General features: G+C 39.8%; 6 protein-coding genes across 6 annotated transcripts; 4 read left to right on the top strand and 2 right to left on the bottom strand.

Moving 5' to 3' along the window:
- The first annotated feature begins 33 nt into the window (after positions 1 to 33).
- LOC126750932 (nuclear pore complex protein Nup98-Nup96) lies at positions 34 to 7,914 on the top strand. Its single transcript, XM_050460765.1, has 13 exons — positions 34 to 145; positions 325 to 630; positions 690 to 3,075; positions 3,134 to 3,288; positions 3,355 to 3,806; positions 3,886 to 3,994; positions 4,053 to 4,477; positions 4,544 to 4,808; positions 5,080 to 5,834; positions 6,013 to 6,272; positions 6,336 to 6,745; positions 6,811 to 6,938; positions 7,008 to 7,914. Exons 2-13 carry the CDS (start codon positions 354 to 356, stop codon positions 7,356 to 7,358), a joined length of 5,973 nt encoding a protein of 1,990 aa, XP_050316722.1. The 5' UTR covers positions 34 to 145; positions 325 to 353; the 3' UTR covers positions 7,359 to 7,914.
- Positions 7,915 to 9,096: 1,182 nt separating this feature from the next.
- Positions 9,097 to 11,433, bottom strand: LOC126750985 (uncharacterized). Its single transcript, XM_050460869.1, has 7 exons — positions 11,373 to 11,433; positions 10,970 to 11,122; positions 10,755 to 10,893; positions 10,573 to 10,702; positions 10,410 to 10,504; positions 9,811 to 10,047; positions 9,097 to 9,746 (listed from the first exon to the last, which is right to left on the bottom strand). Exons 2-7 carry the CDS (start codon positions 11,038 to 11,040, stop codon positions 9,645 to 9,647), a joined length of 774 nt encoding a protein of 257 aa, XP_050316826.1. The 5' UTR covers positions 11,041 to 11,122; positions 11,373 to 11,433; the 3' UTR covers positions 9,097 to 9,644.
- Positions 11,434 to 11,664: 231 nt separating this feature from the next.
- Positions 11,665 to 14,527, top strand: LOC126750955 (serine/threonine-protein kinase ULK3). The gene is made up of 7 exons (XM_050460819.1): positions 11,665 to 12,111; positions 12,169 to 12,390; positions 12,449 to 12,809; positions 12,868 to 13,231; positions 13,315 to 13,499; positions 13,561 to 13,644; positions 14,296 to 14,527. The coding sequence occupies exons 1-7, from the start codon at positions 11,876 to 11,878 to the stop codon at positions 14,461 to 14,463; spliced, it is 1,620 nt and encodes a 539-aa protein (XP_050316776.1). The 5' UTR covers positions 11,665 to 11,875; the 3' UTR covers positions 14,464 to 14,527.
- A 3,671-nt stretch (positions 14,528 to 18,198) lies between these two features.
- LOC126750984 (trypsin-1-like) lies at positions 18,199 to 19,217 on the top strand. The gene is made up of 3 exons (XM_050460868.1): positions 18,199 to 18,363; positions 18,425 to 18,784; positions 18,859 to 19,217. Exons 1-3 carry the CDS (start codon positions 18,250 to 18,252, stop codon positions 19,159 to 19,161), a joined length of 777 nt encoding a protein of 258 aa, XP_050316825.1. The 5' UTR covers positions 18,199 to 18,249; the 3' UTR covers positions 19,162 to 19,217.
- Positions 19,218 to 21,874: 2,657 nt separating this feature from the next.
- On the bottom strand, positions 21,875 to 22,881 carry LOC126750986 (trypsin-like). Its single transcript, XM_050460870.1, has 3 exons — positions 22,768 to 22,881; positions 22,265 to 22,627; positions 21,875 to 22,203 (listed from the first exon to the last, which is right to left on the bottom strand). The coding sequence occupies exons 1-3, from the start codon at positions 22,879 to 22,881 to the stop codon at positions 21,901 to 21,903; spliced, it is 780 nt and encodes a 259-aa protein (XP_050316827.1). The 3' UTR covers positions 21,875 to 21,900.
- Positions 22,882 to 26,077: 3,196 nt separating this feature from the next.
- Positions 26,078 to 27,074, top strand: LOC126750983 (chymotrypsin-1-like). The gene is made up of 3 exons (XM_050460867.1): positions 26,078 to 26,251; positions 26,316 to 26,678; positions 26,748 to 27,074. Exons 1-3 carry the CDS (start codon positions 26,108 to 26,110, stop codon positions 27,039 to 27,041), a joined length of 801 nt encoding a protein of 266 aa, XP_050316824.1. The 5' UTR covers positions 26,078 to 26,107; the 3' UTR covers positions 27,042 to 27,074.
- The last annotated feature ends 756 nt before the right edge of the window (positions 27,075 to 27,830 follow it).

The following is a 27,830-nucleotide window of genomic DNA, read 5'->3' as shown; positions in this document are numbered from 1 at the left end:
TTATCGATAACATTCTGCTCGAATAGCACAGTGTGATATGTCAAATTTGCAGAAATACTCCGAACAATAGCGCCATTTTTCTGCTTGTAAACGGTTTTTGTATATTGCATTTAAACATTTTTGTAATAGAAATTAAATAATTTGTGTAAGTGAAACTAAAAGCTTATTTTAGAACAAAACTTTTTAAAGATTTACGATACCTTTTGACAATTAATAAATTTTGTTTTCGATTGTTGCATACCACACATGGAGAGCGTGTTGCATGCATTGTGAAATTTACTAATGTGAGTCAGAAGTTGCACTTTGTTTGATTACATTTTTTAGGTAAATTGCGCAGTTAGTGACGAAATACAATGTTTGGTGGAACTAAACCCACATTTGGTACCTCTACGCCGGGCACTGGTTTCGGTGGTTTTAGCAGCACGACCACTGCTTCACCATTCGGCCAGTCTGCCTTTGGAAAACCGGCAACATCAACATTTGGCGCTGCACCTACTTTTGGCACACAACAGCAAACGCCTTCATTGTTTGGTGCCAATCCTACGCAGCCTCAATCGAGTGGATTATTTGGTGCTGCAAATACTACTTCGGCTTTCGGCAGCACTACGACTGCTCAGCCAGCTTTTGGAGGTTAGTTTTGTAAACAAAATGTAACTAACGGAATTAATATATTTTGTGGTGTGATTTAGGATTTCAGCAAACGGGACAAACACCATCGATGTTTGGCGCTCCACAACAAGCGGCCAATATTAGTTCCGTTTTCGGACAATCGACAACATCTGCTTTTGGATCCGCTGTTAAGCCTGGTACGCTAGGTGGCTTTGGCCAGACAGCTGCGCAACCAACTTCTTCATTATTTGGTCAACCTGCTGCTGCAACTAGTACATCTGGTTTTGGTTCATTTGGTCAAACGCAACCAACTACAAGCAATGTGTTTGGTAGTGGCACAACTATGATGATGGGGGCTAATGCTGGCTCTTCTATAGCCAAATATCAACCTACAATTGGCACCGACACACTCATGAAAGCTGGTCAACCAAATAATGTGAACACCAAGCAGCATTGTATTACTGCCATGAAAGAGTACGAAGGCAAATCCTTGGAAGAATTGCGTTTGGAAGATTACATGGCGAATCGTAAAGGTCCACAGGCTGGCACGTCCGGAGCAACTACTGGTTTCTTTGGTTCAACCACTCAACCAGCAGCTACTGGTACTGGTCTTTTTGGCGCAACCGCTCAACCAACTACCGGACTTTTTGGTCAACAAGCTGCTACGACCGCAGATAACAAAGGCTTATTTGGTGGAGGTGCCTTTGGTCAAACTAACACCTCTGCCTTCGGCGCAACCACACAGCAAAATAGCTTTCTGGGCAAACCTTTTGGAGCGCCAGCCACCACTGGTTTTGGCGCAGCTACAACGGACTCTTCTAATTTGTTTGGTGCTAAGCCTGCTTTTGGACAGACACAACCAAGTTTGTTTGGTCAAACATCGACAGCAACAACAGCGCCTGCATTTGGACAAACTAACACCGCTTTTGGTGGCTTTGGTGCCGCAGCTCCTGCGCAACAAACTTCGCTGTTCGGCGCACCCGCCGCTGATGCTAACAAACCCGCGTTCGGCCTTGGAACATCATCGGCAGGCACGACTGGCTTTGGTGGATTTGGCACTGCACCAACAAGTACCGCCGGCACCGGATTGTTTGGTGCCAAACCAGCTACAACTGGTTTCGGCGCTGCACCTGCATTTGGTGCAACATCCACAGCCAATACAGGTTTCACAAATTTTTCACTTGGAAACACAAGCGGAGGACTATTTAATTCTACACTAAATAAACCTGCAACTACTGGATTTGGGGCATTTGGCACACAAACCTCCACAGCACCATTGAACTTTAACAGCGGCTCCACTGGCACTTCATTGTTTGGTAATGCTGCAGCCAAACCCGGTGGACTTTTCGGTTCCACTCTTGGCCAGGGTGCCACAAACACAACTGGTGGACTCTTTGGTGGTGGGGGTGCTAGTGCTTTTGGCACCGGTGGCACTTTAGGTGGTGGCTTTGGCTCGAGTACTCTCGGTGGTGGAAATATGTCGTTAGGGGGCCTTGGCGGTAACCAGCAACAGCAACAACCGCCTATTCATCAACAAATATTGGCGAAGGTCACCTCCCCTTACGGCGATAATCCAATTTTCAAAGACTTAAAACGAAGCGACGAAACAGATGCCACACGTGCCACAAATCCCGCCGCGCAAAAGGCAATACTCGAGACAACAATGAACCAGTTTAAGGTTTCTACTCGCTCCAGTCCGAGCGTAGTGCGCGTTAAGCCAATCACAAGTGCGTTAACGAAAAAATCACTTTTCGAAGGTCTTGAGGAATTTGATTCGAGTGTGGAGACCTTCAGCCTAAAGCCTAATGCAAAACGACTTATAATAAAACCCAAGCCGGCAAATACGGTTGTCGGCAATAGTTCGAGTACCAACACTAGTCCCAATAGACAAACAATCGCGCAAAATTCGATTACCAATAGTGGACAGCGCCAGTCGGGAGGCGTCGCTCAGCCCCCTACATCAACGCTTCGCAACGAATCATTCTCTGGGCAAATACCATTGGATCCACCAACATCGCAGGCAGCGAAATCTTCCGCACACCCTACAGCAGCAATTGCGCCGCAAATTGGACGCGAAAGTGATATAGGACGTCGCGAATCTTGGCTGCATCCCAATAATGTGGAGCGAATGCGTCAACAAAATTTGAATAGCAGCATTGAAAGCGTTGTGCCACTGAATAGCACACTCTCTGAGTTGGTGCCACGCAAACCCTTGGACACTTACCGCGCAACGGGTGGCGCCGGTACAGCGGGCACACCGGTCGGACGCCCGTCTGTTTCTACAGTGCTGGAGAATACATTTGAAGAGCAAACGAGTCGCGAGACGTCACGTCGCGATGCTTCGGCACATCATGACGAAAGCTTGTTCTCCAATCGCTCATATCCCGGCGACGAGCGCTCGGTTATCGAAGAAGCAGCAGAAGAATACGAGGAACACCCTACGGGCATCACTCTGAGACGCATTGGGTAAGTTAGGAGTACACAATAAAGAGAGGCTTTCTGATTGGTTAATTCTGAATTTTAGTTACTATACGATACCTTCACTGGACGATCTGAAGTCTTATCTTGCCGAGGATGGGTCCTGTATTGTGCCCAACTTTACAGTGGGCCGCGAGGGATATGGTAATGTGTATTTTGGCAAGGAAATGGACGTGGCTGGCTTAAATCTGGATGAAATAGGTAACTCCAGAGCTGTTAGACTTTTAAGAGAGAAAAATTAATCATTAAAAACTTTTTTCTCTGTAGTACACTTCCGAAACAAGGAAATTATCATTTATCCTGATGATGACAATAAGCCACCCATTGGTAGTGGTTTGAACCGCGAAGCGCAAGTAACTTTGGATCAAGTTTGGCCGCATGACAAAACCAAGCACGAGCCCATTAAGGATCCAGTGCGTCTGGCCGACATGGATTGGGAAGCAAAATTGCGCAGAGTTTGTGATAAGAATGATACACGTTTCATTGAATATCGTCCGGAGACGGGTAGCTGGGTGTTTCGAGTGAAGCATTTCTCGAAATATGGACTCAACGACAGCGACGAAGAGGATGAGGGTGTGCCAACAGACCCGAAAAAAGCAAAGATGGGTGCGGCAGCAGGTGCGCAAGGTGCCACAGCTGTAGTAGCGGGCCAAGTTGCAGCAGCCAACGCCGCAGCAGCTGATAAAATTACAATGGCGGCCCTGAAGAATGCCCAAAAGGTTAATATTTAGCAGAATAAATATAAATATAAAAAAGCAGTGACCAAACAATTCCAAATTATTTTCGTTCGATTTGCAGATTTCCGAGGATGCTGCACGTGCGCTAGATCCAAAAAGTCTTGCAGCCGGTAGTGGTAATTTTTATCCTATGGATGAGTCCGCCGAATTCATGTTGATGGATAAGACACGTACGTGTTTTCTTTTTGTTGTTTTCTACATTTAATTTAAATTATTTTTTCACATTAGAATTTCTCCAAGCAAATGGCAATGATTATTCGCTATATGAAGCGCAACAACAGCAAATTCCACGCGTAACTAGCCCAACAGCTTTTTTGGCGCGCGAAGCAGGCACCGACTCACACAAGCTGCAATTAATGAAGGCTTCTTTCTTCGGCGACGACGATTTAGACAATAAGTCAGAGGGCACTGGCGCCGAGCTTGAAAACAATTACTCTGATTTTAATCGCAATCGGAGCCGTCGCGCTGGTTTATTTGGAAAACATCTGCAAGATATGCGCGTTTCATCGCAAAATTCGTTATGGAAGGAGGCTGGCCTTGGCGGTGCCCTATCGGAGGCATCGAGTCAATTGGATTTCGTTATGCAGAACTCGCCATTGCCACCATCTTCGTCGGGTTCCGTTGTGAGCATTATGCGAGAAATTGACACCGAGGTAAATAATTTCTAGTGATTTTGTAGATAGTGACGCTAAACTTATACCGTTATTTTTTATTTGTAGAGATCGACACCCGCCGCAGGCAGTGACTCAACAGCGCCCTTGCAAATGGTTAAATTACCGAAATTCTCTGTGAGACCCAAAGTGGCCAGCGTGAAAGGGCTGGCACATCAAGTGCCAATTGCAAAATCTGTGGCCTTTAAATTGAAAGGCATATGGGCAGCGGATTTGGGCTTGCATAACTATCGTCGCTTTAAACTGGGCTTTGGTCCACAGAACACGCTTATTGTGCCATCTACACGCAAGAATTTGGACCGTGAAGTGCAAAGTAATAGTTTTACCTTACCTGGTTGTTGTTGTGAATTTTATTGCTGATGTGAAATTAGGTTGTTGTAGATTTTTGTGTTTGTGCAATTTGTTAATGTGAAATTCGTTGTTATTGTGAAATTTATTGTTATTGTGAAATTTGTTGTTGTTGTGAATTTAGTTGATGTGATTTTTGTTGGTGATGTGATTTTTGTTGGTGATGTGATTTTTGTTGCTGATGTTTTTAACTTTTGTTTAGAATTTTTTTTTTGATATTTTGTTTTATTTTGTAGATGAACACCTCTACGACGCCGCACCATATATATTCAAGGGTCGTGGCTCAAACGATTTCAGCAGCATTGTATTGCAGCACGTCAAAATATCCTCAGTCATGCACTACGAACACTTCAAAGAGAGTATTGTCACACATTTAGAGCTGCAATTGCACAACTCTCTGCAAGAAGACGTTGAGGGCAGTGAATGTCCTTGGATAAAGTCGGATAATGGCACCGATTTGATTGTGAAACATCTTGACGAAGCAATCAAACAAATTAATTTGAGTCCACTAGAAGAGTATGCCGTTTCGGTGTGGTCACTTTGTTTAGCATTATGGGGTGAGCATGAAGAGCTGGAGGGACGCGAACCAGCTTCACACTTTGCCGTTATGTGTCGACGCAATTTACTCTCCGAATGGTTGGAGAATACATTGACCGAGAAAGATTTACTCACGAAGAGTGTGTCCAAAAACACGTATCTCGATCACTTGTTGGATCTGGTGATGTGTCACAAAGTGACCGAAGCATGTGAGCTGGCTGTGCGTTACGACGACGTAAATCTGTCCTTATTGCTGTCACAACTCTCATCGGGACCCACTGTGCGTCAGCTAATGGAGGATCAATTGGCCGCCTGGCACAAAGAAGAAGCCGACAAATTTATACAATTGGAGCGTTTGAAGTTATACATGCTGGTAGCCGGGGTGGCGCTAATGGATTCCGGACATGGACCCATCAACACTTTGGATGGCATTGAATGGATCAAAGTGCTGGCGGTGAGTGCATTCTTGTTGTATTGTAGATATTTTCTTAATAAAAAATTAAAAAATAATAAATAAAAAAATAAAAATAATAAAAATATTAAAATAAAATAATGGAATTATAAAAAAAAAATAAAAAAAAAATAATATAAAAAAAATAAAAAGAAAATAACAAAAAATCTTTTATTTGCAGATTCAATTGTGGTACCTCTCATCGCCCACTGCATCCATAACCGACGCTCTTTTGGCCTACGATAAGTCTTTCAAGTCGGAAGAGTTCTACTCAATGCCGCCAACGCCGTGTTATATGGACAAGACTAATTTAAATGAAAAACACGTGATTTACGATTTGCGTTATCACTTGCTGCAGCTTTACTCCAAACGCAGTCATCCAATGGAGAGTCTACTGAATCCAGCCACGCACACAGCCGACCCAATGGATTATCGCTTGAGGTATGCGCATAAATAATCCGATAAAATCAAAGTTGTATTATTTCATTTTTTTTTTTCTTGCAGCTGGTTACTGCTGCAAACTTTGGAGGCCATCGGTTATCGCCACTGCTCCGAGCTCAGCGAAAGTCAATTGCATGTTGGCTTCGCCAGTCAACTAGAGTGTAATGACCTCTGGGAGTGGGCCATTTTCGTGCTGTTGCATATAAAGGATCGCAATCAACGTGAATTGTCTGTACAGAATGTACTTTACCGTTATGTGAGTGTTTCCAAAGATGTCGCGCTGTCAGAGAAGGAGAAATTCGTTATCAATAATTTGGGCGTGCCAGAAAAATGGATTGATTATGCTAAAGCAGTGAAAGCAGGCGCTATTGGCAATTACCAATTGCAAGCAAAATATTTGCTGAAGGCCAAACAATGGGCTTTGGCGCATGAAGTCATCTTCCAACATCTCGCACCCGATGCAATTATTAATGGTAAGCGCTAGCAGCACTGATTTTAGTATAAATTGAGCTAATTCTCTGTTTTTTGCCACGCACAGACAACCTCGACTATTTACACGATTTGTTGAGCCAGTTCGAGGGTGCCGAGGCAACTAAAACCATCAAAGTACCCAATTGGTCGAGTCAAGGACAAATTTTCTTAGATTTTATCGATATTAATGAGAAGGTAAGTTCACATAATTTTTTTTTTTATTTTTGTACACTCATTAATTGCGCGATTTCCTTTCCCACACAGTTCAAGAGTTTAAAATCGCTGAAGACGGAGGCAGATATCGAGGCACGTTGGGAGAATTTGAAACCACAATTGGCTGATTTATGTTCACGCATAAACCTCTTGCCCTGCCCCACGGCCAAACACCGTCTATGTCAAAGTGAGATAGCGCAAAATCTCGCTTGTCTCGTGCGCGGCGTATTGCTCGTTTGTCCCGTGTTGAATCCATGTTTGATTATAAAGATTGCATTGGAACGCCTGCCTTTGCCACAGGAATTTGCACAACAAGAGCTGCGGGCACTGCTCGACACGCTGGTCGAGGATTTGGCTAAAGTGAATGCCAACGATAATAATGAATTAATCATGGCTAAATGACATTGAATGACGTCTTAAATGAAGAAGTAAAGTTATGTTTAGTTTTAGTGAAAGAAAAGAAAAATGTTATAATTGCAAGCAGTTTTGAATTATAAATTTGAAATAGCTACTCATTTGGGTGACTTTCGAAAAATATTTGTGCGAATTAACGGTGATTTTTACCACAAAACCATAACAACAAAGTGAAATGGTGAATGGAAAATAAAAAGCAGTATTATGAAGCGGCCTAAGCGCCTGCACGTGTGCTGTTTTTTTAAGCATCGAATTTTGCACTTATGTTTTTGAAGTAAATGTCACTGAAATTTTATATAATATTTTGCTTAAGAACACCTTCCACCGCATAAAGTGAAGTAATTGTTAGACCTCCGGTCCTACACTTGCCGTCACGTTTAATTTAATGTAGGAATTTATTTTCTTTAATTTACTTATGAAAAAGTACACAATTCCATAAATACTTGTTATAGTCCACAGCAATTCGTACAATTTGTTTATATTTCGCGTATAGTTTAGTGTGAAACCATATTAAATTCTAATAAAAAATCAATTACCGTTAAAAGTGCTTTTTATGTGTAGGATTAACGTTTGTTATGAGTGAGTTTTGAAAAATTATTGCAATATTGGCAGAAATTTTTATACTCAGAACAGTGTATATTAAGTTAGCTACGAAGTTTGTAAAACTCAGAAGGAAACGTCGGAGACTATAAAATACTTATATATATATAGGATCAGCGTTATGAGCTGAGTCGATTTCGCCAAGTCCGTCTGCTTGGCCGCAGTTTGAGATATTGATCTGAAAATTTTCTCACGTTCCTTTCTCCCCGAACGCGGCTCATTTGACCACTACAGCATATAGTTGCCATACAAACTGATCGATTAAAATCAAGTCCTTGGAAAAGGTTTTTATTTGACGTGGTATCTTCACGAAATGTGATAGCATTATTGTTCAAAACTACGGTACAATCTTCGAACAAGCCGATGAAAATCAAGTTCTTGTATGGAAGTTTTCATGAAACGAAATTAACGTCTTATTCCTAAAGTAATTCGTTGTTCGAATATAAATTCTCTTCCGTTCTGGTTATGTGAACGAGATGGGCCTGCAAACGTCCAGTCTTTTTTCAACTTCTTGCGCTTCTCCAAAATATGTTAGCGGCATTTTAATTTTTGAAATAACAGATGAACCGGATGGAACTTCTATATAGAATTATGTGGTAAGTTCTTTTATTATAATCTCGAGGTCGCAACTTATAATGATTTGTGTTTTTTAAGTTTTTGCAATTTTCGTTGGTATACCTTTAAATATATATATCGTCACCTGAAAAGCAAAATAACGTAACAACATTTTTAAAAATTTACAGTGGCATGAATGAAACACAAAATAAAATGGAACATGAGTGAAACAAAATTTTAATATTGGTTAAAACTGGTTTATATTTGAGGGCAGAACCTGAAAATGTTGAACATATGTAATATTATGAAGGCAATTTGAAGTAGTGAATAATAATCAATAAGGCACTCAATTTCGAATTTTTTGATGATACGTTATTTTGCATTTCAGGTGACGATATATATTTTGTATTTATATAAAAGTGAATGAATGAGAGCTAATCTGATATTGACAATCACTTTATTATTGTTTACAAATATTTTCATACAATTCCCAGATTAAAAGGTACACTTCTTATTGGAAGTTTGTCACAAACACTGGATATTATTGCAGTTCAATTAGTATTAAATATAATAAATAAAAATTAAGTTTTATTAAATTTTACAAATTTATTAAAAAATTGACACAATAAAATGCGAATCGGACGGTTAAATGTGCTCATATTTCATAAATACTTTTGCCAGTTTTACAAATCTGTGGAATGATGCTTTTTTTGCTTATTAATTGGTAGAAAAATCGTTTAACAATTAAAGTGTAACATTAAATACATTTGCATACAAATTATGATTTTTCAATTGTAAAAAAGTTTTTTTCTTGTATAAATTGTACATAACAGATATGTAGAAGTTCTAAGGCACTGTTTTTAAATTACAAGTTCTTAATCCACTTATGCTATTATATTTCGAGCTTCTAGCTTATACTTTAATATATGTATATATTTAAAAAAAAAATGAATACATGTGGAATGCTGAGATTCGTGTCTTACATGTTGTGTAAAAAATATATTTGTAAATGTAAATCTAAGAATTTTGGACGGTATACATTTGCACTGATATAGTCATGATGCGTTGTGGAAAAGTAGATAAAATATTTTCGTTGCTAAATGCTTTGTTAAGTGTAGTTTAACCCACAGGCATAGTAGATACGGTGCTGTGCGGTGTAGTTGGACGGGAACCAGCCAAGGAATTGGCAGCTGATGCATGCAAAGAAGCCATCGTGCCCATCTATAATTAATTTAAAAATATTTTTTACATTGTTTGAATTATTTCAAAATTTCATTCTGCTTACGCGTAAATGTGCCAAATCCTCCAATTTCGTCAAGTTGGTCAACTCGAGGAATAACGAGTACACCACGCACCAGCCATAGATGCAAACGACTAAAGCGATACTCCATAGCAATACCATAAGAATATTGTAAGCGAAGATTAAATCGTTAACTATTGCGAAGAATATCAAAGCTAGTGAGCGCCAGATGGTAAACACAGCAAATGTGTTCAACCAAGGCAGAATTTTGCGCTCGTACTCCTGTGAACGGAAATAGTTAAATTACTAAACATTGCATCGAAAGTAGATAATTAAAAATAATAAGCACACTCATAAGCAGTGCATAAAATAATATAAAAACTTGTGTATATGTATAAGTATATGTATTTAATGAGTCGTACCGGTATGAAAACGAAGTGCTTTCGTTTCTTTCCTTTTTTCAGTAGCTTGTGGAATAATATGAATGTTAGTAGATGAAGTGAAGTCAAAAAGAAATCGGTTAAGAAAATTAAGTAGTGTGTATGATGAGTAAAAAGGAAAATGAATGGTGTAAACCAAGATTTTGTGGTGAAATAGGAAAGGCATAAGTTATTTGTATATATTTTGTACAAAGCCACACTTACCTTTCTAAGTGCAATTACAAGCAAAATACTTGTAAATAATATAACTATTCCCAGTATCAGAGAAAATAAGGCAAACACAATAAGCATGTTGCGCACTGTAACAATATAACAATATTAAATAAATATATGTATATTACTGAAAAATTACAATAGAGGTGCTTACCATGTTTGTTACCGACATAAACAAATTCATACGAGATTATATAGTAACCATAGTGAGTTGAGCCAGGTGCAGCCATAGCTAAGCAGTAGATATCGAAAATTGCAGTGCCAATGGTGAAGAGTGCAAGAAACTGAAATTTAAAAATTAAAAAATTAAAAATTAAATTAATTTAGCAATCTTACAATGGCGAATATTCCAATTAGCATTGAATTCTTCTGTATATCTATGTATTGGTTGTTCTTCAAAATAGGTCGCTGATACCACGGCACGCGCACCGAGCGCATTGACCGCGATTTTATCGAATGTAAATTTGTCGAGGATCTGGTGAAAAAGTAATTAAGAAAAGTAAGAAACACATATTTACATATTAACAAAATATTCTAAATGTATAACTGACCTGCCAGTGGTGTGGGAGTACACCGAATGGTTGGAGCGATACGTGGACGGTGTCTTACGGCCATAATTCATGTTGAAGCCTTAGCAATGTAGCTGCAATTCTATTCGTTTGTTTTTCGTTTAAATAAATAACTTTTATGTAGAAAATGTGTGACTGCAAATAAATTAGAATCACTGCATTAAATTGTTTTGTGCATTAATTAATGTTGTTTGCTGATTAAGTTTGGGCGTCACCCCAACTCTGTGGCAAGTTGTCAAACAGAAACACCACTCATTCAATAGTTTTAATATTTTAATTATTCTTTTTTGTACTACTATTTGTGCACCATACACTGTTTCAGTAATATCTATATTTATAATATAATTTGAAGGTAAACAAAATAAATAAGTGAACAAAACATTACTGTTTATGAAAAATGCGCTCCACGAAATGTGAATAATTCCACTTTGACAATTGTCTAATAAGTTTTGTTATCGAGTGAGTAATCGATTAGTTCAGTGTTGGATAAAATTTGTACAGGTGCAAAATAAATAATTAGAGTAGAACATGTCGATGTATTTGACAAGCAATACTTTTTAAAAATAAATGTATTGAGCCTTATTATAAATATTTACATATTGAAAATATAAATTAAATTTATTAAATATAAAATACATTTATTGCATCCTTTCCATTTGATTAAAAAATAGTAAACAGTTCTCATATACTACGGCAACGTTTCCAATTAACAGCTGATCGCATTATCAACATTTCAATTTCTTCGTTTATATTTTTTGGTTTTTATTCCTTTGCGCATATTTTTTGTTCACAAATTGACCACAACAAATGGAGTAAGTGAAGTGCATTGTAGTGTGCGTCAACAAGAATTAGCGTGTTGGTATATGACATTATTTGTTCACGTTCAACATGACCCTGCCCCGCATCACCGACTACGACCTGCTGGAAAAGCTTGGAGTTGGTAGTTATTCAACAGTCTATAAAGCACGCCACAAGAAGGAGCGCAGTTATCATGCCATTAAAATTGTGGAAATGTCAACGCTATCGGATAGTTCACGCGAAAATCTTATTACCGAGATAAGGCTTCTACGTTCACTCAACCACAAATACATTGTGACATTACAAGACTTCTTTTGGGATGATAAGTATGTGTATATTTTTCTGTGTGACTAATTTTATGAATTGTAATATTATATTTTTAGGAAGATTTACATTGTGTTGGAGTTTTGTAATGCTGGTAATCTATCGGCCTTCATACGTTCAAAAAAATCATTACCGGAGGCTACTTGCCGCTTTTTTCTGCGTCAATTGGCAGCTGCTGTGCAGTATATGCGTGCAAATGATATCTGCCATTTCGATTTGAAACCACAAAATTTATTATTAACGCGTAATCCAAATGTGATATTAAAGGTGGCAGATTTCGGGTAAGCACATATACATACACACAAGTGTATATATTTATATAATGTTTTTAAATTCTAGCTTTGCGCAACATTTGAAATTGGGTGAGATCAATCAACAACTTAAGGGCTCACCACTTTATATGGCACCGGAAATAGTGCGTAAACATCAATATGACGCCAAAGCCGATTTATGGAGTATTGGTGTGATTTTATATGAATGCCTTTTTGGCAAGGCACCATACACTTCCAAGAGTATCGAAGAGCTCTTGCAGCGCATACGCAATGCAGAGAAAATAACCATACCGGCGAATGCAAGCATTAGCAATGAGTGCCATGATCTGCTTTGTCGTCTACTGGAACACGATCCGGCCAAACGTATTTCATTCGATTCGTTTTTTGCACATCCCTTCATCGATCTCAAAACTTTGCCCACGGAACATGTAGGCTTTACATTACATTCATCTTTTTCATATATTTTTAATTGAAATATTTTAATAGACTTTACAAAAGGCTTCCGACCTTGTCACCAAAGCCGTCGAATATGATGAAAAGCAAAATTACAAAGAGGCTTATTATTTATACTGCAGCGCGTTGCAATATTTTGTGCCGCTCATCACTGAGGAAGCAGATGCCACCAAACGTTTGGCTTTGCGCAATCGTGCACTTACCTACCTCAAACGCGCTGAAGAAATCAAAAATGTTCTAATCGATGCTGAATATAAAGCCGCAGCGGCTAAAGATCTACACAAGAAACAAGTGCATTCCCAGCAACAGGAGCAACTGCCGAGCAGCTCCGCTGCACAAACGACACAGCCGAACATAGCCGATGTGCTGGAGCCAGATGTGCGCTACAAGCAGTTATGTAAGTATTTGCTTTGCTTATAAAATTTACTTAATTTAAATTATAATTAATTAAAATGCAATAATGCAAATTACTTGCCTTAGTTGCGCTCTCACACTCGAGTCCACAATTGAAAAGTGCACTGGAAATTGGACGCCAAGGCGAGCTTTATTTGTACGAACGAAAATTCAAGGCAGCTTTAGAGGCATACACTAACGCTTTGGGCATGCTGGTGCCGTTCACAAACAATGAACCGAAAGGCGAGCGCCGCAATTTGCTGCTACAACAGGTATTTTGTTGTTAATTATGGCAATACAAAATTAAATTTAATACTGAAAAATATTTCTTAGTTGGAAATCTGGATGAAAGAGGCTGAGAGCATTAAGAGTATACTGTCTGCTAAGGAAATGGTAGATGAGCAGAAATTGACATCGGTGCGCCACTGTTCAGTGCAGTAGTACTTAGTATAATGAAAATTACGTATAGTTTTTGTTTTCTAAAATAACATAAGTCGTGCTACACACGCCAGTGCAAGCTAAACCAAGCGAATCGTTAATGATTAAATCGAATTTAATCAGCGCATAGTGTTCACGCTTTTTCGTAGCTTTATACAAATTTTGTATATGTATGTATGTATGAAATGATACATATGTATATGTATGTGTATTTATAACACAATAGAAAATATGTTTATATAGGTATGTACTGTTAGCGTTAGTAGCGAATAAAAAAATAAAAGTAGTTGTTTCAAAAAAACTTTTTTAACAATGCCAAGCAATGGTGCGCAAGCGCAGCCATACACATAAAGTATATTAGAAAATTTGAAATCATCTTATACAGTAATGTAGTTGAACTATATGCTTATATGTTAGATTGAGTGCATGCATCTAATTCCTGTATTTTACATATATGTAGCTTAATGTATGCATACATATGTACATATGTATATGTACTAAGTTTTTCTATGCCGTTGTTTTTCTTAATTTTGCCTGTGAACTTTGTGATCTTTAACGCTTTAATATATTTTAAAATTTTTATCTTAAATTACCTCATAATTAATGACACTTCATTTGTATATTCATTAGCGCTGCAGTTTCAGCCACACATTCCATGCGCGCCACCAACACACTCAGCGGTTTTCATGTACGCGCATACGCTTAGTTTTAGTTTATAGCATCTGCTTAATGTTGATTTTTGCCTTTTATGCACACATTTTAGAATTTAAGAATCTATTTATGCTTTTATTGAAGTAATTTTAAAATAATTTTCCAATTCTGAAATATATAAACACATATACAGTTTTATTCATGCAAAGGATATTTGCATTTTTATTTTAACGCGATGGAAATGGGTAAAAACGAAAAAGATAACTTCTATTGCACCGAAGCTATGGGTTAGATTAGGTTAAACTGATAGGCAATAAGCCACGTATATACCAGTAGTGGTCCGTGGAGGATGAAGTCATGTGTAGAAATTCACGCATGTGAGGAATCTGATCGCCATTCACTTGGGAGTGGCCAGAAACGATTCTTTTACATATGACTCAAGCAGCTCACGACTTCCGGTCTTTGACCAAGTATCCTCTGGGTAGCCTAAGAACATCCGTTTGAAGGCGAGCTAAAATGAGAAGGCGAAACATCTCCTCCGCAGGGTTGTGCGCTGGGTTTGGGACCCGCCACGTAAAAAATCATACCAATGAAAAATTGCCAACAGCCTCGGAAGAGAATGAGCTGTACGAGATATACGACGACATTGACATAGTTCAGCGAAATAAAAGACAGCGGCTACGCTGGCTAGGTCATGTCGTCCGGATGGACGAAAACAGTCCAGCTCTGAAAGTATTCGACGCAGTACCCGCCGGGGGAAGTAGAGGAAGAGGAAGACCTCCACTACGGGGTCCGGCAACTTAAGAACTCGGCCCCAGGTTGTGCCGAGCATCTGCCTACATGCATATAGAGCATTGCTGGCTTTCCTCACACTTTCTTCCACGTTGTGCTTCGACAGCAATTTGCTGTCCAAGACTACCCCAAGGTACTAGGTGCGGTCCTTGAGAGAGCGTTGTGCCCCATTTATCGAAGGGAACCTCCATTGAGGAATTTTGTGTTTTCCTGTGAACACAAGCATTTTATTCATTTTAGCGTCGTTATATTCTGCTCTTTTCCGTCTAGAGGTCTAAAGGCTTCTGATCCATTGTTGTATTGCGGGATCAACACCTATTGACTATTGACTGGATACTAATTAGAATAGATTCCGTAGAGACGTTGTTGAACGCTCCGCACTGAGGCTATAATACGCTACACAAATAATAAAGTTTCCTTACAGAAAGCTCGTCCCAGTTAGGAGGCTAAGGTTCAGATAAGTTGTCATCGAGGCAGTCCAACGTTAGGCCCGGGATGTTTAATTCTTCTAAATTTCGAATTCTTACCTCAAAACAGTACGGATGATCGCAGATCGCTCTTCAATCCTGGAGGGAACGTAGATTTTTCGATGTCCTTAAGTAGAGTTGTGTGGTTGACTGTGTCAAAGGTTTTTAAGAAGTCCAACGCTTCGAGGTTCGTCCTCTCACAGGGTGGTTTTTGGTTGAAGCCACGAACTATATGACGCTAAGTGCTGTGGTGGTGCTGTGCTTTTTACAGAGCATGCTTCGATAAATGGGGGATGGTTTTCTAGACCCAGGTGATGAGTGAAAGTCGGGAGTGCCAAGGCTTCAAGTGACTACTATACTACTGGAGAAATAAGAGTTGGAACCACTCTTCCGATTTTCCACACGCCGGTTATTTGAAAAGAGGTAATAATATCGAAGAAATCTACATAAAAATTAAGTGCAATAACTCCAATATCATCATCAGATGCGTCTACTTTCCTCTAAGATCATCAGCTGGCGCCTTCCAGACACTGCTCGACACACTCCAATATGTGAAAGAAAAACATAGAGCTTCCATAACCTTATCTGCACCTTCCAAGCACTTCACCTCGTATTGACCGCCCTTGCTATAACTATAGAGCTTCATCGCAGCCTCAAGACAGTATCCTTGCCTTTCTTCGACTTCAAGAACGTTGTATACGGCAACCATAACACTTTTTATCTAAACACCGACTGGTCTAATCTATGTATATTTATCACCTTCCCTAAACAGCAAAAACTATAGTCTTTTATGACATCATTCAGGAAAGAATCTCAGCTAAAGTCCACTTCGTACACAAAAAGACAAGTAATTTTCTTTAATGAAAGCATCAACGAAGTTTACAAAACACTATTGTCTCTGAATACGAGTAAGGGCGTTGATGGTTTTCCAAATATCATCATACATACGAGGTATGACAATTAAGTAATGAGACTGATTCCATAAAAACCATATATTTGAAAATTATTCTACAACTCTGCCATCCCCTTCAAAGTAGTCCTCTTGGGCAGCTATACAGCGATTCCAGCGCGTTTTCCAAGCTTCTTAACATTTCTGGAACGCTTCGACTGGGATGTCCGCGAATACCCTCGTCACGGCCGCCTGGATGTCCGTAATCGACTCAAAATGGGTTCCTTTGACCACCGATTTTGTTTTAGGAAACAAAAAAAAGTCACAGGGTGACATGTCGGGCGAATACGGTGGCTGTTGCAACACGGCGATCCCTTTAGGGGCCAAATACTGGTACACGCTTAGGGCGGTGTGGCACGGCGCGTTGTCGTGATGAAGGATCCAGTTACGAGCGATGTCTGGGCGCACCCTGTTGACTCGTTTTCGCAATCTTTCGAGTACTTGGCAATAGTAGACTTGATTCACAGTTTTCCCCGGTGGAACGAATTCTTTGTGGACGATTCCAAAGCTATCACGGCGTCAGTCCGCACCTCGACTGGTCTCCCACTCCGCGCCTCGTCTTCCACGCTTTCACGCCCTTCCTTAAACTCTTTGTGCCATCGAAATAACTGGGCACGACTAAGAGCACTACCACCATACACTCTTACAATTTTAACGTACGTTTCCGAAGCTGTTTCGCCCAAGCTGGCGCAAAATTTTATCGTGACGCGTTGCTCTTGATTTCGTTTTTCCATTTTCGTGACGAGCACTACAAACACACGTCTACTCAACTTGACGCAGCAGGCGAACTAAACAAGCTAGAACGATGGTACATATATCAATGGAAAGAAGAGGGATGCCGGAAAAAGAGAAAGGGAATTTGAAAGTCACAAGTTTACCACAAGCGCGGCAATAAAATCAGTCTCATTACTTAATTGTCAAACCTCGTACCAATTAATTATTGGAAGGCAATTTCAAGCTAGGCGCGCTGTTGCTAACTCGGCTATAATCGATGTCTATAGCTAAGGCTATGCAGGAACTCGATACTTTGAGAGTAATTTCTGCATTTTTCAAAAAGCATTATTTTATTGTGACCTCGATTGTGTTTATTATCGTCGTTGTAGTGGCAAAGAATTTTCCCTGCAAAATTTTGACAGTTCTTGATCGCAAAAAAGAAAGAAAGTAGTAAATAGTAGAGATCTCAAAATAAAGAGAGCAATTAGCGATGTACTCGCCAAAAAGACCAACCAATCAACGAGAGAGAATTAAATTGAAGATCACGGCTGATCCAGTTCATTAACAATATTTTTGGATACGACCTTGCTTCTGATCAAAAATATATTATAGACGATAACATGCGGAATTGTGGTAAGGCAATCGTATTGGCTCGTTGCAAGTAATCTTAATTGTAGCACTGATTGCGGTCAAGCACTTTACGGGATATTGTAATTCATTTGTCAAAGATATCTTATCGAGGATTTGAAAATGATACGGTATAACCAAGAATGAGGTCGTTTTTTCAGCTTATCGATGGCTTATCACCTACGCGCATTGAAGACACAAGCAGTTAATCGATTTAAATTGCCCAGTATTTACCGTGTGAATTATGGGGTTTACGTTCCTATAATCTAAATACGAACAATTTTGAAATCGGACCAAATGTCGTGTTTATAAAAGACACAGATTTGTGGAAATTAGTCAGTCTTAGGTACCATTTCTTAACGAACTAATTCTACATCTTCCGTTATGTGGACCCGGTACGCATTAGTGTTGTTCGCGTTGATGGGCGTGGCCTACTGCTATCCTGAAGGTCGCGTCGTCAATGGTACATCGACATCCATTGAAAAATATCCGTTTATGGTGTGTTTGCTTAAATAAAAGTTGTGTGGTGAAACAATGAAATTAATTTGTACTCTTCAAGGTATCACTACGCGGTTCGACTGGTTCCCACTCATGCGGTGCAACCATCATAGCGCCACGTTGGATACTCACCGCAGCACATTGTGTTTACGGCGGCAAACCCACATCCGTTAGCATACAATACGCGTCGACAGTGATCAGTTCCCAAGGCGCCAATGTGGCGAAAGTGAAACGCCTCATTTGGCACGAGAACTATTCGAGTTATTACATCACGAATGACGTCGCATTGTTGGAGCTCTTCGGTCAGTTGGTGTTCAATTATAATACCATTGCACCGGTTACATTGCCAGCACAGGACTATGAGATACCACAGGTTGAAGAGGGCGTGCGCGGTGTTTTGGCCGGTTGGGGTTTGAATGGCGTATGCTGAATTGTTTGTTCTTTTGGAAGACATATACTTACTATGTTAACCCGCCCTTATTTCGTTCTTACTAGACTGGCGGCTCCATCCAAACAACTTTGCAAGAAGTTGGTCTGAAGATCTACTCCGACGAAGAGTGTATCGCACGCCATAACAACGAGACAACTGTTCACAATATTTGCGGTGGCGTCGATGAAGGTTGGAAGGGTCAATGCAGTGGCGATTCCGGCGGTCCCCTGCTCTCTGAGGACAACGTTCAATTGGGCATTGTGTCTTGGAGTATCAAGCCATGTACAGTACCACCATATCCAGGTGTATACACAAAGGTTTCTCATTACGTTGATTGGATTAGGGAGAACTGTGAATCATGTATTTGAAATATTTTACTGTTGGCCAATCCGAATAAAAACTTTCTGATTAGTTTTTGAAAAAATTGATAAGTTACTTTTGGTTGCCAAATGGACATGATGGTATAAGAATGATTCCTTTGCCTATTCGGTCATGGCTTTATATTTAGGCTTTGGGAATTAAATAGCACGATCAAATATGGTTATGGTTATATTTAAGGTAGCTTTTGAGTGAACTCTTGAGACAAAGAACACGTAGAACTAAATCGGTAGTAGAGGGAAGAGTTTACTGAGATCACCTAGACATTAAGTACCTTTTCGTTACTTTTGGTGCAAAAATAAGAGAAAGAGACTTACGTCAGTTTGTCCTTTCACCTTTTTGGAAGTTATTTGACAGAAACTTACATAAGCTTGTGACGTCATTCTAGAAAGTAGGCCTCTGTTTATAATTACTATTTTATTGCTCCATGTTTGTTTATAGAGTTCGAGTGTGTAATCGACTATGAGACAACCAGAAAGATGGTAAAAAGGTTACTCAGATTCATTATAGTTTCCAAATTTTTAGAGTTGCCATTAAATTCACTTCCATCGCCCTGCCTTATATACTGGGTATATTTAGCTAACTCGTTTTCTATTGATCTTAGATAATGGCTCACTAATACTTATCGACGTTCATAAATTAAATTTATAAAAACCCGGCCAAAAATTGTATATATGTAGATAGCATTCCAAGAAAAAAACTTAAAAATTACAATTAAAAAAGTGTATAATCAATAAAAAATTTATATTTTACAATAAATTGTAAAATAATGGCAATATTTTATAACAAGTACCCACTTTTATCAGTTAAACTACCCCTATCCCTGCGAAAATCCGCAGAATTACATGACGCATCGTACAAAAGTAGAAAATGAAATGGCCGCCTAAGAAGTAGTATTGGGTAGTCGAAAAAGTTTTTTCGTATTTTGTAAATAGCTTGCAGTCGTATATCTCCAGTGCTACCAATCACATTGTCTCATACCATATAGTGTGGGAAAGGTAAGATTTTAAGCTTCAATTAACCGAACAAAAATTAAATTCGGGAAAGTTGAAAAAAAGTTGCAGCTGTTCAAAAATGAGGAAAATAATGAAGAAATTCGCTATATGTGACCTGGTCTACGAAAAGAGGGCTTAGGTGCAAAAACTAGTTCTCTGGGAAAAGCTGTTAAAAATAATCGTCAGTTTCTCGTTATCTCATTAATTGTTCTCCTTTTTTTTGACACCTAAGCCCCCTTTTCGTAGACCAGGCCACATATTTTAAAATTTTTGTATAAAAGGGGAAGAATGCCACGCAAGCCAACAATGAAATTTGTAAAGTTTACAGAGACGATGCTGTATCAGTTCGTGTAGCACAACAATGGTTCGCTTGCTTTCGTTCTGGAAAATGGCAAAAAAAGTGGTCGACCAAAATATTTACTTCGTGTTGGGTAGTATCTCTATACTGTCTAAACATTCCAGTATCCAATTCGAGTAACTTGTTTCATACTAAATATGGTCGTCAACGTTGTTTCCGGGCTTTTCTTCTTTACTTTATTTTTGGTTTCAGTAAATTCAGTATTTTTAGAAAATGGGGGATTAGCTAACGTCAGCCGTTACTATCATATGAACAGATGTTACGACCACCCTCGCTGAAGGATTGCTTTCTCTTGGCTACCCAGTTCTAATGTCAACTTGGAAGGTCCTGCCAGCAGCAAAGTTACCGCCGGTATTGATCTCAGGCACATTGTACATACTGAACTCTCATCACGACTATATAACTATCCTCGAGGCAGTTGAACATATGGTAGTTCGTGAGCAGACTCATTGTGGTAAATGCTATCCAAAACGAATTTACCAGTCTTAAACAGATATTGAAAGAGTGTGAAGTGGCAGGCGCTGTAGACGCATTAATTAGCGGTAGATTGAAAGAAAACAGCCAAAGATATAGACAATTGGGGTTCCGCTTATGTTGAATCAATGGATTTATTGAGAGAACACTTCGGTCAGCAGCAAATCTCACATTTTGGGCCAGTCGATTGATACTCGTATCACACCTTTAGACTTTTTACTGCGGGGATATGTAAAGTCTAAAGTCCATGAGGATAATCCCGCTTCGATTCAGGCCTTGGGGCAAAACAGCACGCATTTCATTCGCCAGTTACCAGTCGAAATGCTCGAATGAGTCAGCGAAAATTGGACTAAACGGATGGACCATCTGAGACGCAGTCGCGACCAATATTTCAAAGAGATAATCTTCAAAAAATAAATGCCAAAGAATATTTTTTCAAATGATAATAAACATTTTCCATTAAATTTGAAGTTTCTGTGGTTTTCTTTAAAATAGTAGGGAACCTCGAAATGTATCACCCTTTATATACATCTTTGGAATCATCATCAATCAATGTATTGGTAAAATGAACACGAGTTCCGATTAGCTTTGTTCATTTGTATAACTGTAATCGTATATTTCAGTAATAAATCAATTAAACCTAAATTGATAAATCTATGACTTAAATAATATATACGAGCATTCGGGCAGCGTTTAGAAGACAATAAATTATTTATATATAGGTATACGCGTAATGATAATTTAAAACAGTTTCGAGTTAAATGTTCGATACTTTATAATATAATACTAGCTAGAGTTAGAGCTACCTAAAAATAAATGAGTAAAGAAAAAGCTAAAAAGGTAACAAATAATTGTATACAATTAAATATGCCAAGACTTAGTTACATATATTTTTGCTAAATTCAAACAACTGCATCGGTATGATTACGTATCCAGCCAACATAGTGCGAAACTTTTGTATAAACTCCCGGATAATACTTGACGCCACACGGTTTCACGCTCCACGATACGATACCCAACTGTATGCTGCCCTTATAGAGCAGAGGACCACCGGAATCACCTGTGCACTGGCCCTTGCCGCCCTCATCCACGCCAGCACATAACTGATTGGCATCAGTCTGGCCACCAAGACGTGTGCCGCACACGCAATCGGAATACACTTTCAGGTGAACATCCTCCAGTGTCGGCGTATTGACGCCGCCAGACTGTAAAGTTAATAGTATTATATCATAATTGTGGATATAGAGAAAAAGGGGCATGGCTTACAGCATTCAAACCCCAACCGAGCAGCACACCAGCAGCGCCTGTCTCCGTCTGCGGCACCTCAAAGTATGGATCCGGTAATGCAACCGACGCCACATGCACATAATCATAAACTAGACCGTCATATAATTTTACCAGGGCAATATCATTGGCATATGAGCCGCCCGGCGTATAATTCTCATGCACTATAATGCGTTCGACTGGCGCGAAGTCGCCTTGGTATCGACTGATTACCGTTGCGGCGAACTGAATGCTGAGATCCTTGGCAGCGCGCTGGTACACGCAATGCGCAGCCGTAAGTATCCAGCGGGGCGCAATGATGCTCGCACCGCAAGTATGCGCGCCCTTCGCTAAGCGCAGAGAGACCTTTACAAGGGAGATGAGAGAACTTTTTTTTTATAAATTTCTTTTTAACAAATTTTTTATACATCTTCATTTTCAAATGATATTATAAGTATTTTGCTGCTGTTCTTGTACATTAATCACTTTTTGAAGTTTGAACACACCATAAATGGATATTTGGCAATCACAGTCGCTGTACCGTTAACAATGCGACCATCGGGAAAACAAGCAACCGCGTTTAGGAGAGCAAAAACAATTATCGCGCACCGAGTCCACATTGTATTTTCGTTCATTTATCAAATTGAGTTCTAGACAGAAATCGCACATTTAACTAACTAACGAATTTTGGTGTTTGCGATGAACTTTTATAAGAAACCTAAAAAAAATTTAGCTAGAAGAAGCAGCATGCGTTGAAGGACATTATCAGCGCCCTGATTTATTGTTATTAAAAATATATATTTAAAGATAACTTTTTCATATATTTTGCAACGGTTCACTGGCAAGGTAGGCCTTTCATTTATTTGTATTTCTCGGACAATATTTCAACGCCGACTTTTGATTAGATATACACATGAGGCTGTCAAAAATATTAGTAATAAATATTTGTTCAGCAATCATTTAATAACAATGAAATGCATAAAAATTATAACAGACTGGCGCCTGAGTTCAAATTTCGTTTGTCAGTTTGTGTCCAACCAAATAACACTAAGTTCGATAATAAATAAATATCAGATAAAATTGTTGTTATTTCCGCACTTCCGTTATGACGACGCTCCAGTACTATGCGTGGTATGCAATATTTTTATCGGACATCAGACTTAGTGATAATGGACAATGTCGAGAGTTTTCAGCGCAAAGTACTTTTGTGGTATTTTTGGTAAAAAAAATCGAATACTTATTTTGTGTGAAATATTCTTAAGATTTGTTGGCAAGACCCAGATCGATAACGTTTCGAAACAATCTGAGAAATTTTAATGAATGACATTGCACGTTGTACCTTCAGAGTAGAGCAAACATTATCTAACTATATTATTAGCATTTGAGTTTTTCGTAAATAATAAAGTGTGATCCATTTCGACATACCCTACATGAAGAAAAAACACTGCAACTTCAAGTTTAATGGGAAATATTTATTATCATTCGAAAGAACATTCTTTGGCATTTATTTTTGGAAGATTATCTCTTTCAAATATTGACAGTGGTTACGTCTCAGATGGTCCATCCCTTGAATTCAATTTTTGATGACACGTTCGAGCATTTCCGGTCCCTTAATTGGGAAGTTGCTGCTGCCCACTGGTTGATGTCCTCATTAGAGTGACGGTCCAGAAATGCGATGAACGAGACAAGGACTGAGGCGAGTAGGTATTTGTGGCATTTATTATAGTGGCCACCATTCGGTGTGGGATTCGTGGTGGAAGAGAGACTCCGTCGCCGAGTACTGTCATTCACCTCGGTGGATGAACGTCTAGCCAGAATCCGCATCAAAGTGAGGTTCTTCAACATGTCGCTGATTTGCGCACACGCCCCGATGGAAGAGAAGGACGATGTGACCAAAGATGCCTTCCATAAGCGTTTGGAGCGCACCTATTAGAGCTGCCCCCGCTGCGATGTCAAAATCGTGCTTGGCGACTTTAACGCCAGAGTGGGCGAAGAAGAATATATATTTGGCAAACAGTCGGTAAATTCAGCCTCCACGAGGAACCATCCCCAAATGGGTTGAGGCTGATCGACTTCGCCGGGGCCCGAAATATGGTTATCTGTAGTACAAGATTCCAGCATAGAAAAATTCACCAAGCTACCTGGCTGTCTCCGGATCGAAAAGCCACCAACCAGATCGATCATGTCTTAGTGTCTTAGAAGTGCATACGCTCCTAGGTCCTAACATCGAATCGGCCCACCGTCTTGTTGCAAAAAAACCCACGTCAACAAGCACAAGGAATGTTCGACGTCGAGAAGCTGCAATCACAAGAGACAACCGAACGCTCCTCTCTCTGTTCTCTGAGAGCACTCTCAACCATTGGTTTCCGGGAAATGCAAAAAAAGCTGGCACGATTAGGAGTGCCGTGTCACAGTGGAGAGAAAACAGACTGCCTATCTCGCAACGCTACGATCGACCACAATACGCGCGGGATGGGATAGATACCGATAGCTTGACAAGCTGGCCGATGGAGGTAATGCTCGAAAATTCTACGAAAAAATGCGGCGGTTAACAGAAGAACTCCGGTCTTGAAACGGAGTATACTCTTTTAGAACCCCAAGAGGTGATCTAGTAACCAATGCCCAGAGCATACTAAAATTATGGAGGGAACACTTCTCCAGCCTGATGGATGGCAGTGAAAGCATAAAGTAAGGAGAAGGCGAACCCGATTCACCAACCGATGACGATGGAGCAGGCGTTCCATTGCCCGACCATGAAGAAGTTCGAATAGCAATTACCGGCCTGAAGAACAATAAAGCGGCGGGGCCGATGGTTTGCCGGCCGAGCTATTCAAACACGGCGGCGAATAATTGATAAGGAGTACGTATCAGTTTTTTGTAGAATATGGTTGGACGAAAACATGCCCGACTATTGGAATTTAAGTGTGCTCTGCCCAATCTAGTGCAGCAACTCTTGCTTACAGGTGCTACCTCGTACTGAGTAAATAATAAAGGCAAGTAAAGTTCTTTCTCGACAAACAAAGTCCAAACTCTATAAGCCACACATTATTCCCGTCCTGCTATAAAGTGCAAAGGTATGGATGATGACAACGAAAAGAAGAGTTCAGCGGAAGATTTATGGCCCTTTGTACATTGGCAAGGACGGTTACCGCAGTCAATGGAAAGATAAGATATACGACGACATTTATGTACATAGTTCAGCGAATTAAGAGACAGCGAATTAAGAGACTACGCTGGCTGGGTCATGTCGTCCGTATGGCTGAAATTACTCCAGCCCTGAGAGTATTCAATGCAGAACCCGCGGGGGGAAGTAGATGAAAGAGAAGACCTTCACTCCGTTCGAAAGACCAGGTGGAGAAGGACCTGACTACACTTGGAATCTCCAATTGGAGTGAGGTAACAAAAAGGTATAACTTTAGCAAATAGTGAGAGTAAAAAAGTTAGAATGAACCCGGGCGAAAAACTCTTCGTTTGTCACTTCACTATGTACTCAGCCTTACACTCATTAAATATTAGATCGTTCCGAAACTTTCTTCAATGAAGTGGGGAACCAATAACAATTATAATAAATATCGCATAGACTTGGGAATGTTATATATTTTGAAGACGCTAGGTTCGATCACATCTATTAATCGCAAAATTTTATTGAATAATCAGTGAAAGCAATAAAACTATATTACTCGCTACTGTGCACGCAAATCAGGAAAAGCCAACTTATCTATAAAAAACCAGGCAATCATAAAAATAAAACCCTTCGTATTTAGACGATTAGATTAAGCTTAAGAACAAAGGTAATAAGACACCGTAAACTGGCTATTAAATCAGTCTGTGTTACGACTTAGTTCGATGCAAGTGCCGAGCTCATTATTAAGCAAAATGTGGACTGGATACATAGTAATTTCCGTAGCACTGTTAGGCGTTGTGTCCTGCTACCCTGAAGGACGTGTTGTCAATGGAACTGATTCGGATATCACGAAATTCCCATTTTTGGTGCGTTAAACTCAAACTAAAAAAAATTGAAAATGAACTACTTAAATATAATTTTTTTGTAAAGGTATCACTGCGCGGTGCGACCGGTTCCCACTCATGCGGTGCCAGCATAATAGCGCCACGTTGGATTCTCACTGCCGCGCATTGTGTTGTTAGTGCAACGGCCAGCAGGATCAGCATTCAGTACGCCTCGACGGAAATCGCCGCCACAAGCAGCAATGTGGCGAAGGTGAAACGCATCATTGTGCACGAGGATTACAGACCCGCAGACGCGTATGCCAATGACATTGCCTTGTTGGAGTTGTTCGGTCAGTTGGTGTACAACTATAAAACTATTGCGCCGGTCACTCTACCGGAACCATACTTTGAAATACCACAAGTGCAGGCCGGCGCACCAGGCGTGCTCGCTGGTTGGGGACGCAATGAGGTATAGATTTTTTCATATCATTTATTATTATTTTTTATTTTAATTTTTTTTATTTATTTTATGTTTTAGACTGGTGGCGCGGTTCAAACAGTGGTGCAAGAGGTCGATTTGAAAATCTTCTCGGATGATGAGTGCACCGAACGCCATAACGGACGCACGACCACAGATCATCTTTGTGGTGGCGTCGATGAAGGCGGCAAGGGTCAGTGTAATGGTGACTCAGGCGGTCCTTTGCTTTATAACGGTTCTATACAATTGGGCATAGTATCGTGGAGTATCAAACCTTGTACCGTTTATCCATATCCCGGTGTGTATACCAAAGTTTCGCATTATATTAGTTGGATTGAGGAGAACATGAATTAATCGGCCTAAATAAATAAACAATTTCTTAAATTAGACCTCATTATACTATAAATGTCTATCATTGTAGATATTTTGGCATGTATTTCACTTTGTCTGAATAGAAAAATTAGCTGCTAAACTATAAATTGGTTAAGTTAATTCACTTCTGGGTTAAAAAAAATTTACAAAAACAAGCTCGCTACATGGGTTCTCAATGCGTTTTTCTATCTGCTAAACGCAACAAAATTGAGACATTTTGAAGCGTATGATTCTTCTTCTTTATTCACATAGACACCGCTTACACGGTTATAGCCGAGTTTCCAACAGCGCGCCAGCCGTCCTTCTTTTCGCTTTTTGGCACCAATTGGAGATCCCAAGTGCTGCCAGGCCCTTCTCCACCTGATCTTTCCAACAAAGTGGAGCTCTTCCTCTACCTCTGCTTCTCCTGGCGGGTACTGCGTCGAATACTCTCAGAGCTGGAGTGTTTTCATGCATTTGAAAGACATGACCTAGCCAGCGTAGCCGCTGTGTTTTAATTCACCGAACTATGTCAATGCTCAAAGAACGATAAACCTCTCGAAAAGTCGTAAAGCCGACTCATCAGATGTTGTCATTATCCATGCACCATATAGCAGGAGGGGGATGATGAGTGACTTGTAGAATTTGGTCTTTGTGCGTCAAGAGGACTTTACTTCTCAACTGCGTACTCAGTCCGAAATAGCACCTGTTGGCAAGAGTTATTCGGCGTTAGATTTCGAGGGTGACGTTGTTGTTGGTATTAATGCTAGTTCCAAGATAGTCGAAATAATT

Source organism: Bactrocera neohumeralis, chromosome 2, assembly GCF_024586455.1.
Source record: "Bactrocera neohumeralis isolate Rockhampton chromosome 2, APGP_CSIRO_Bneo_wtdbg2-racon-allhic-juicebox.fasta_v2, whole genome shotgun sequence".
Classification (NCBI taxonomy): domain Eukaryota; kingdom Metazoa; phylum Arthropoda; class Insecta; order Diptera; family Tephritidae; genus Bactrocera; species Bactrocera neohumeralis.
This window is presented reverse-complemented; position numbering and strand designations above follow the sequence as displayed.

Excerpts from the sequence above, each read along its gene's own strand:
- LOC126750985 (XM_050460869.1), bottom strand. The coding sequence starts at position 11,040 with ATGAATTATGGCCGTAAGACACCGTCCACGTATCGCTCCAACCATTCG. Across the intron at positions 10,894-10,969 it reads TACTCCCACACCACTGGCAG|ATCCTCGACAAATTTACATT; the intron begins GTCAGTTATACA and ends CTTTTTCACCAG. Across the intron at positions 10,048-10,409 it reads TTGTAATTGCACTTAGAAAG|GAGTACGAGCGCAAAATTCT; the intron begins GTAAGTGTGGCT and ends TTCCGTTCACAG.
- LOC126750955 (XM_050460819.1), top strand. The coding sequence starts at position 11,876 with ATGACCCTGCCCCGCATCACCGACTACGACCTGCTGGAAAAGCTTGGA. Across the intron at positions 12,112-12,168 it reads GACTTCTTTTGGGATGATAA|GAAGATTTACATTGTGTTGG; the intron begins GTATGTGTATAT and ends TTATATTTTTAG. Across the intron at positions 12,391-12,448 it reads TTAAAGGTGGCAGATTTCGG|CTTTGCGCAACATTTGAAAT; the intron begins GTAAGCACATAT and ends TTTAAATTCTAG.
- LOC126750986 (XM_050460870.1), bottom strand. The coding sequence starts at position 22,881 with ATGTGGACTCGGTGCGCGATAATTGTTTTTGCTCTCCTAAACGCGGTT. Across the intron at positions 22,628-22,767 it reads TTGCCAAATATCCATTTATG|GTCTCTCTGCGCTTAGCGAA; the intron begins GTGTGTTCAAAC and ends TCCCTTGTAAAG. Across the intron at positions 22,204-22,264 it reads TCGGTTGGGGTTTGAATGCT|TCTGGCGGCGTCAATACGCC; the intron begins GTAAGCCATGCC and ends TTAACTTTACAG.
- LOC126750932 (XM_050460765.1), top strand. The coding sequence starts at position 354 with ATGTTTGGTGGAACTAAACCCACATTTGGTACCTCTACGCCGGGCACT. Across the intron at positions 3,076-3,133 it reads ATCACTCTGAGACGCATTGG|TTACTATACGATACCTTCAC; the intron begins GTAAGTTAGGAG and ends TCTGAATTTTAG. Across the intron at positions 4,478-4,543 it reads TGCGAGAAATTGACACCGAG|AGATCGACACCCGCCGCAGG; the intron begins GTAAATAATTTC and ends TTTTATTTGTAG.
- LOC126750983 (XM_050460867.1), top strand. The coding sequence starts at position 26,108 with ATGCAAGTGCCGAGCTCATTATTAAGCAAAATGTGGACTGGATACATA. Across the intron at positions 26,252-26,315 it reads TCACGAAATTCCCATTTTTG|GTATCACTGCGCGGTGCGAC; the intron begins GTGCGTTAAACT and ends TTTTTTGTAAAG. Across the intron at positions 26,679-26,747 it reads CTGGTTGGGGACGCAATGAG|ACTGGTGGCGCGGTTCAAAC; the intron begins GTATAGATTTTT and ends TTTATGTTTTAG.
- LOC126750984 (XM_050460868.1), top strand. The coding sequence starts at position 18,250 with ATGTGGACCCGGTACGCATTAGTGTTGTTCGCGTTGATGGGCGTGGCC. Across the intron at positions 18,364-18,424 it reads TTGAAAAATATCCGTTTATG|GTATCACTACGCGGTTCGAC; the intron begins GTGTGTTTGCTT and ends GTACTCTTCAAG. Across the intron at positions 18,785-18,858 it reads CCGGTTGGGGTTTGAATGGC|ACTGGCGGCTCCATCCAAAC; the intron begins GTATGCTGAATT and ends CGTTCTTACTAG.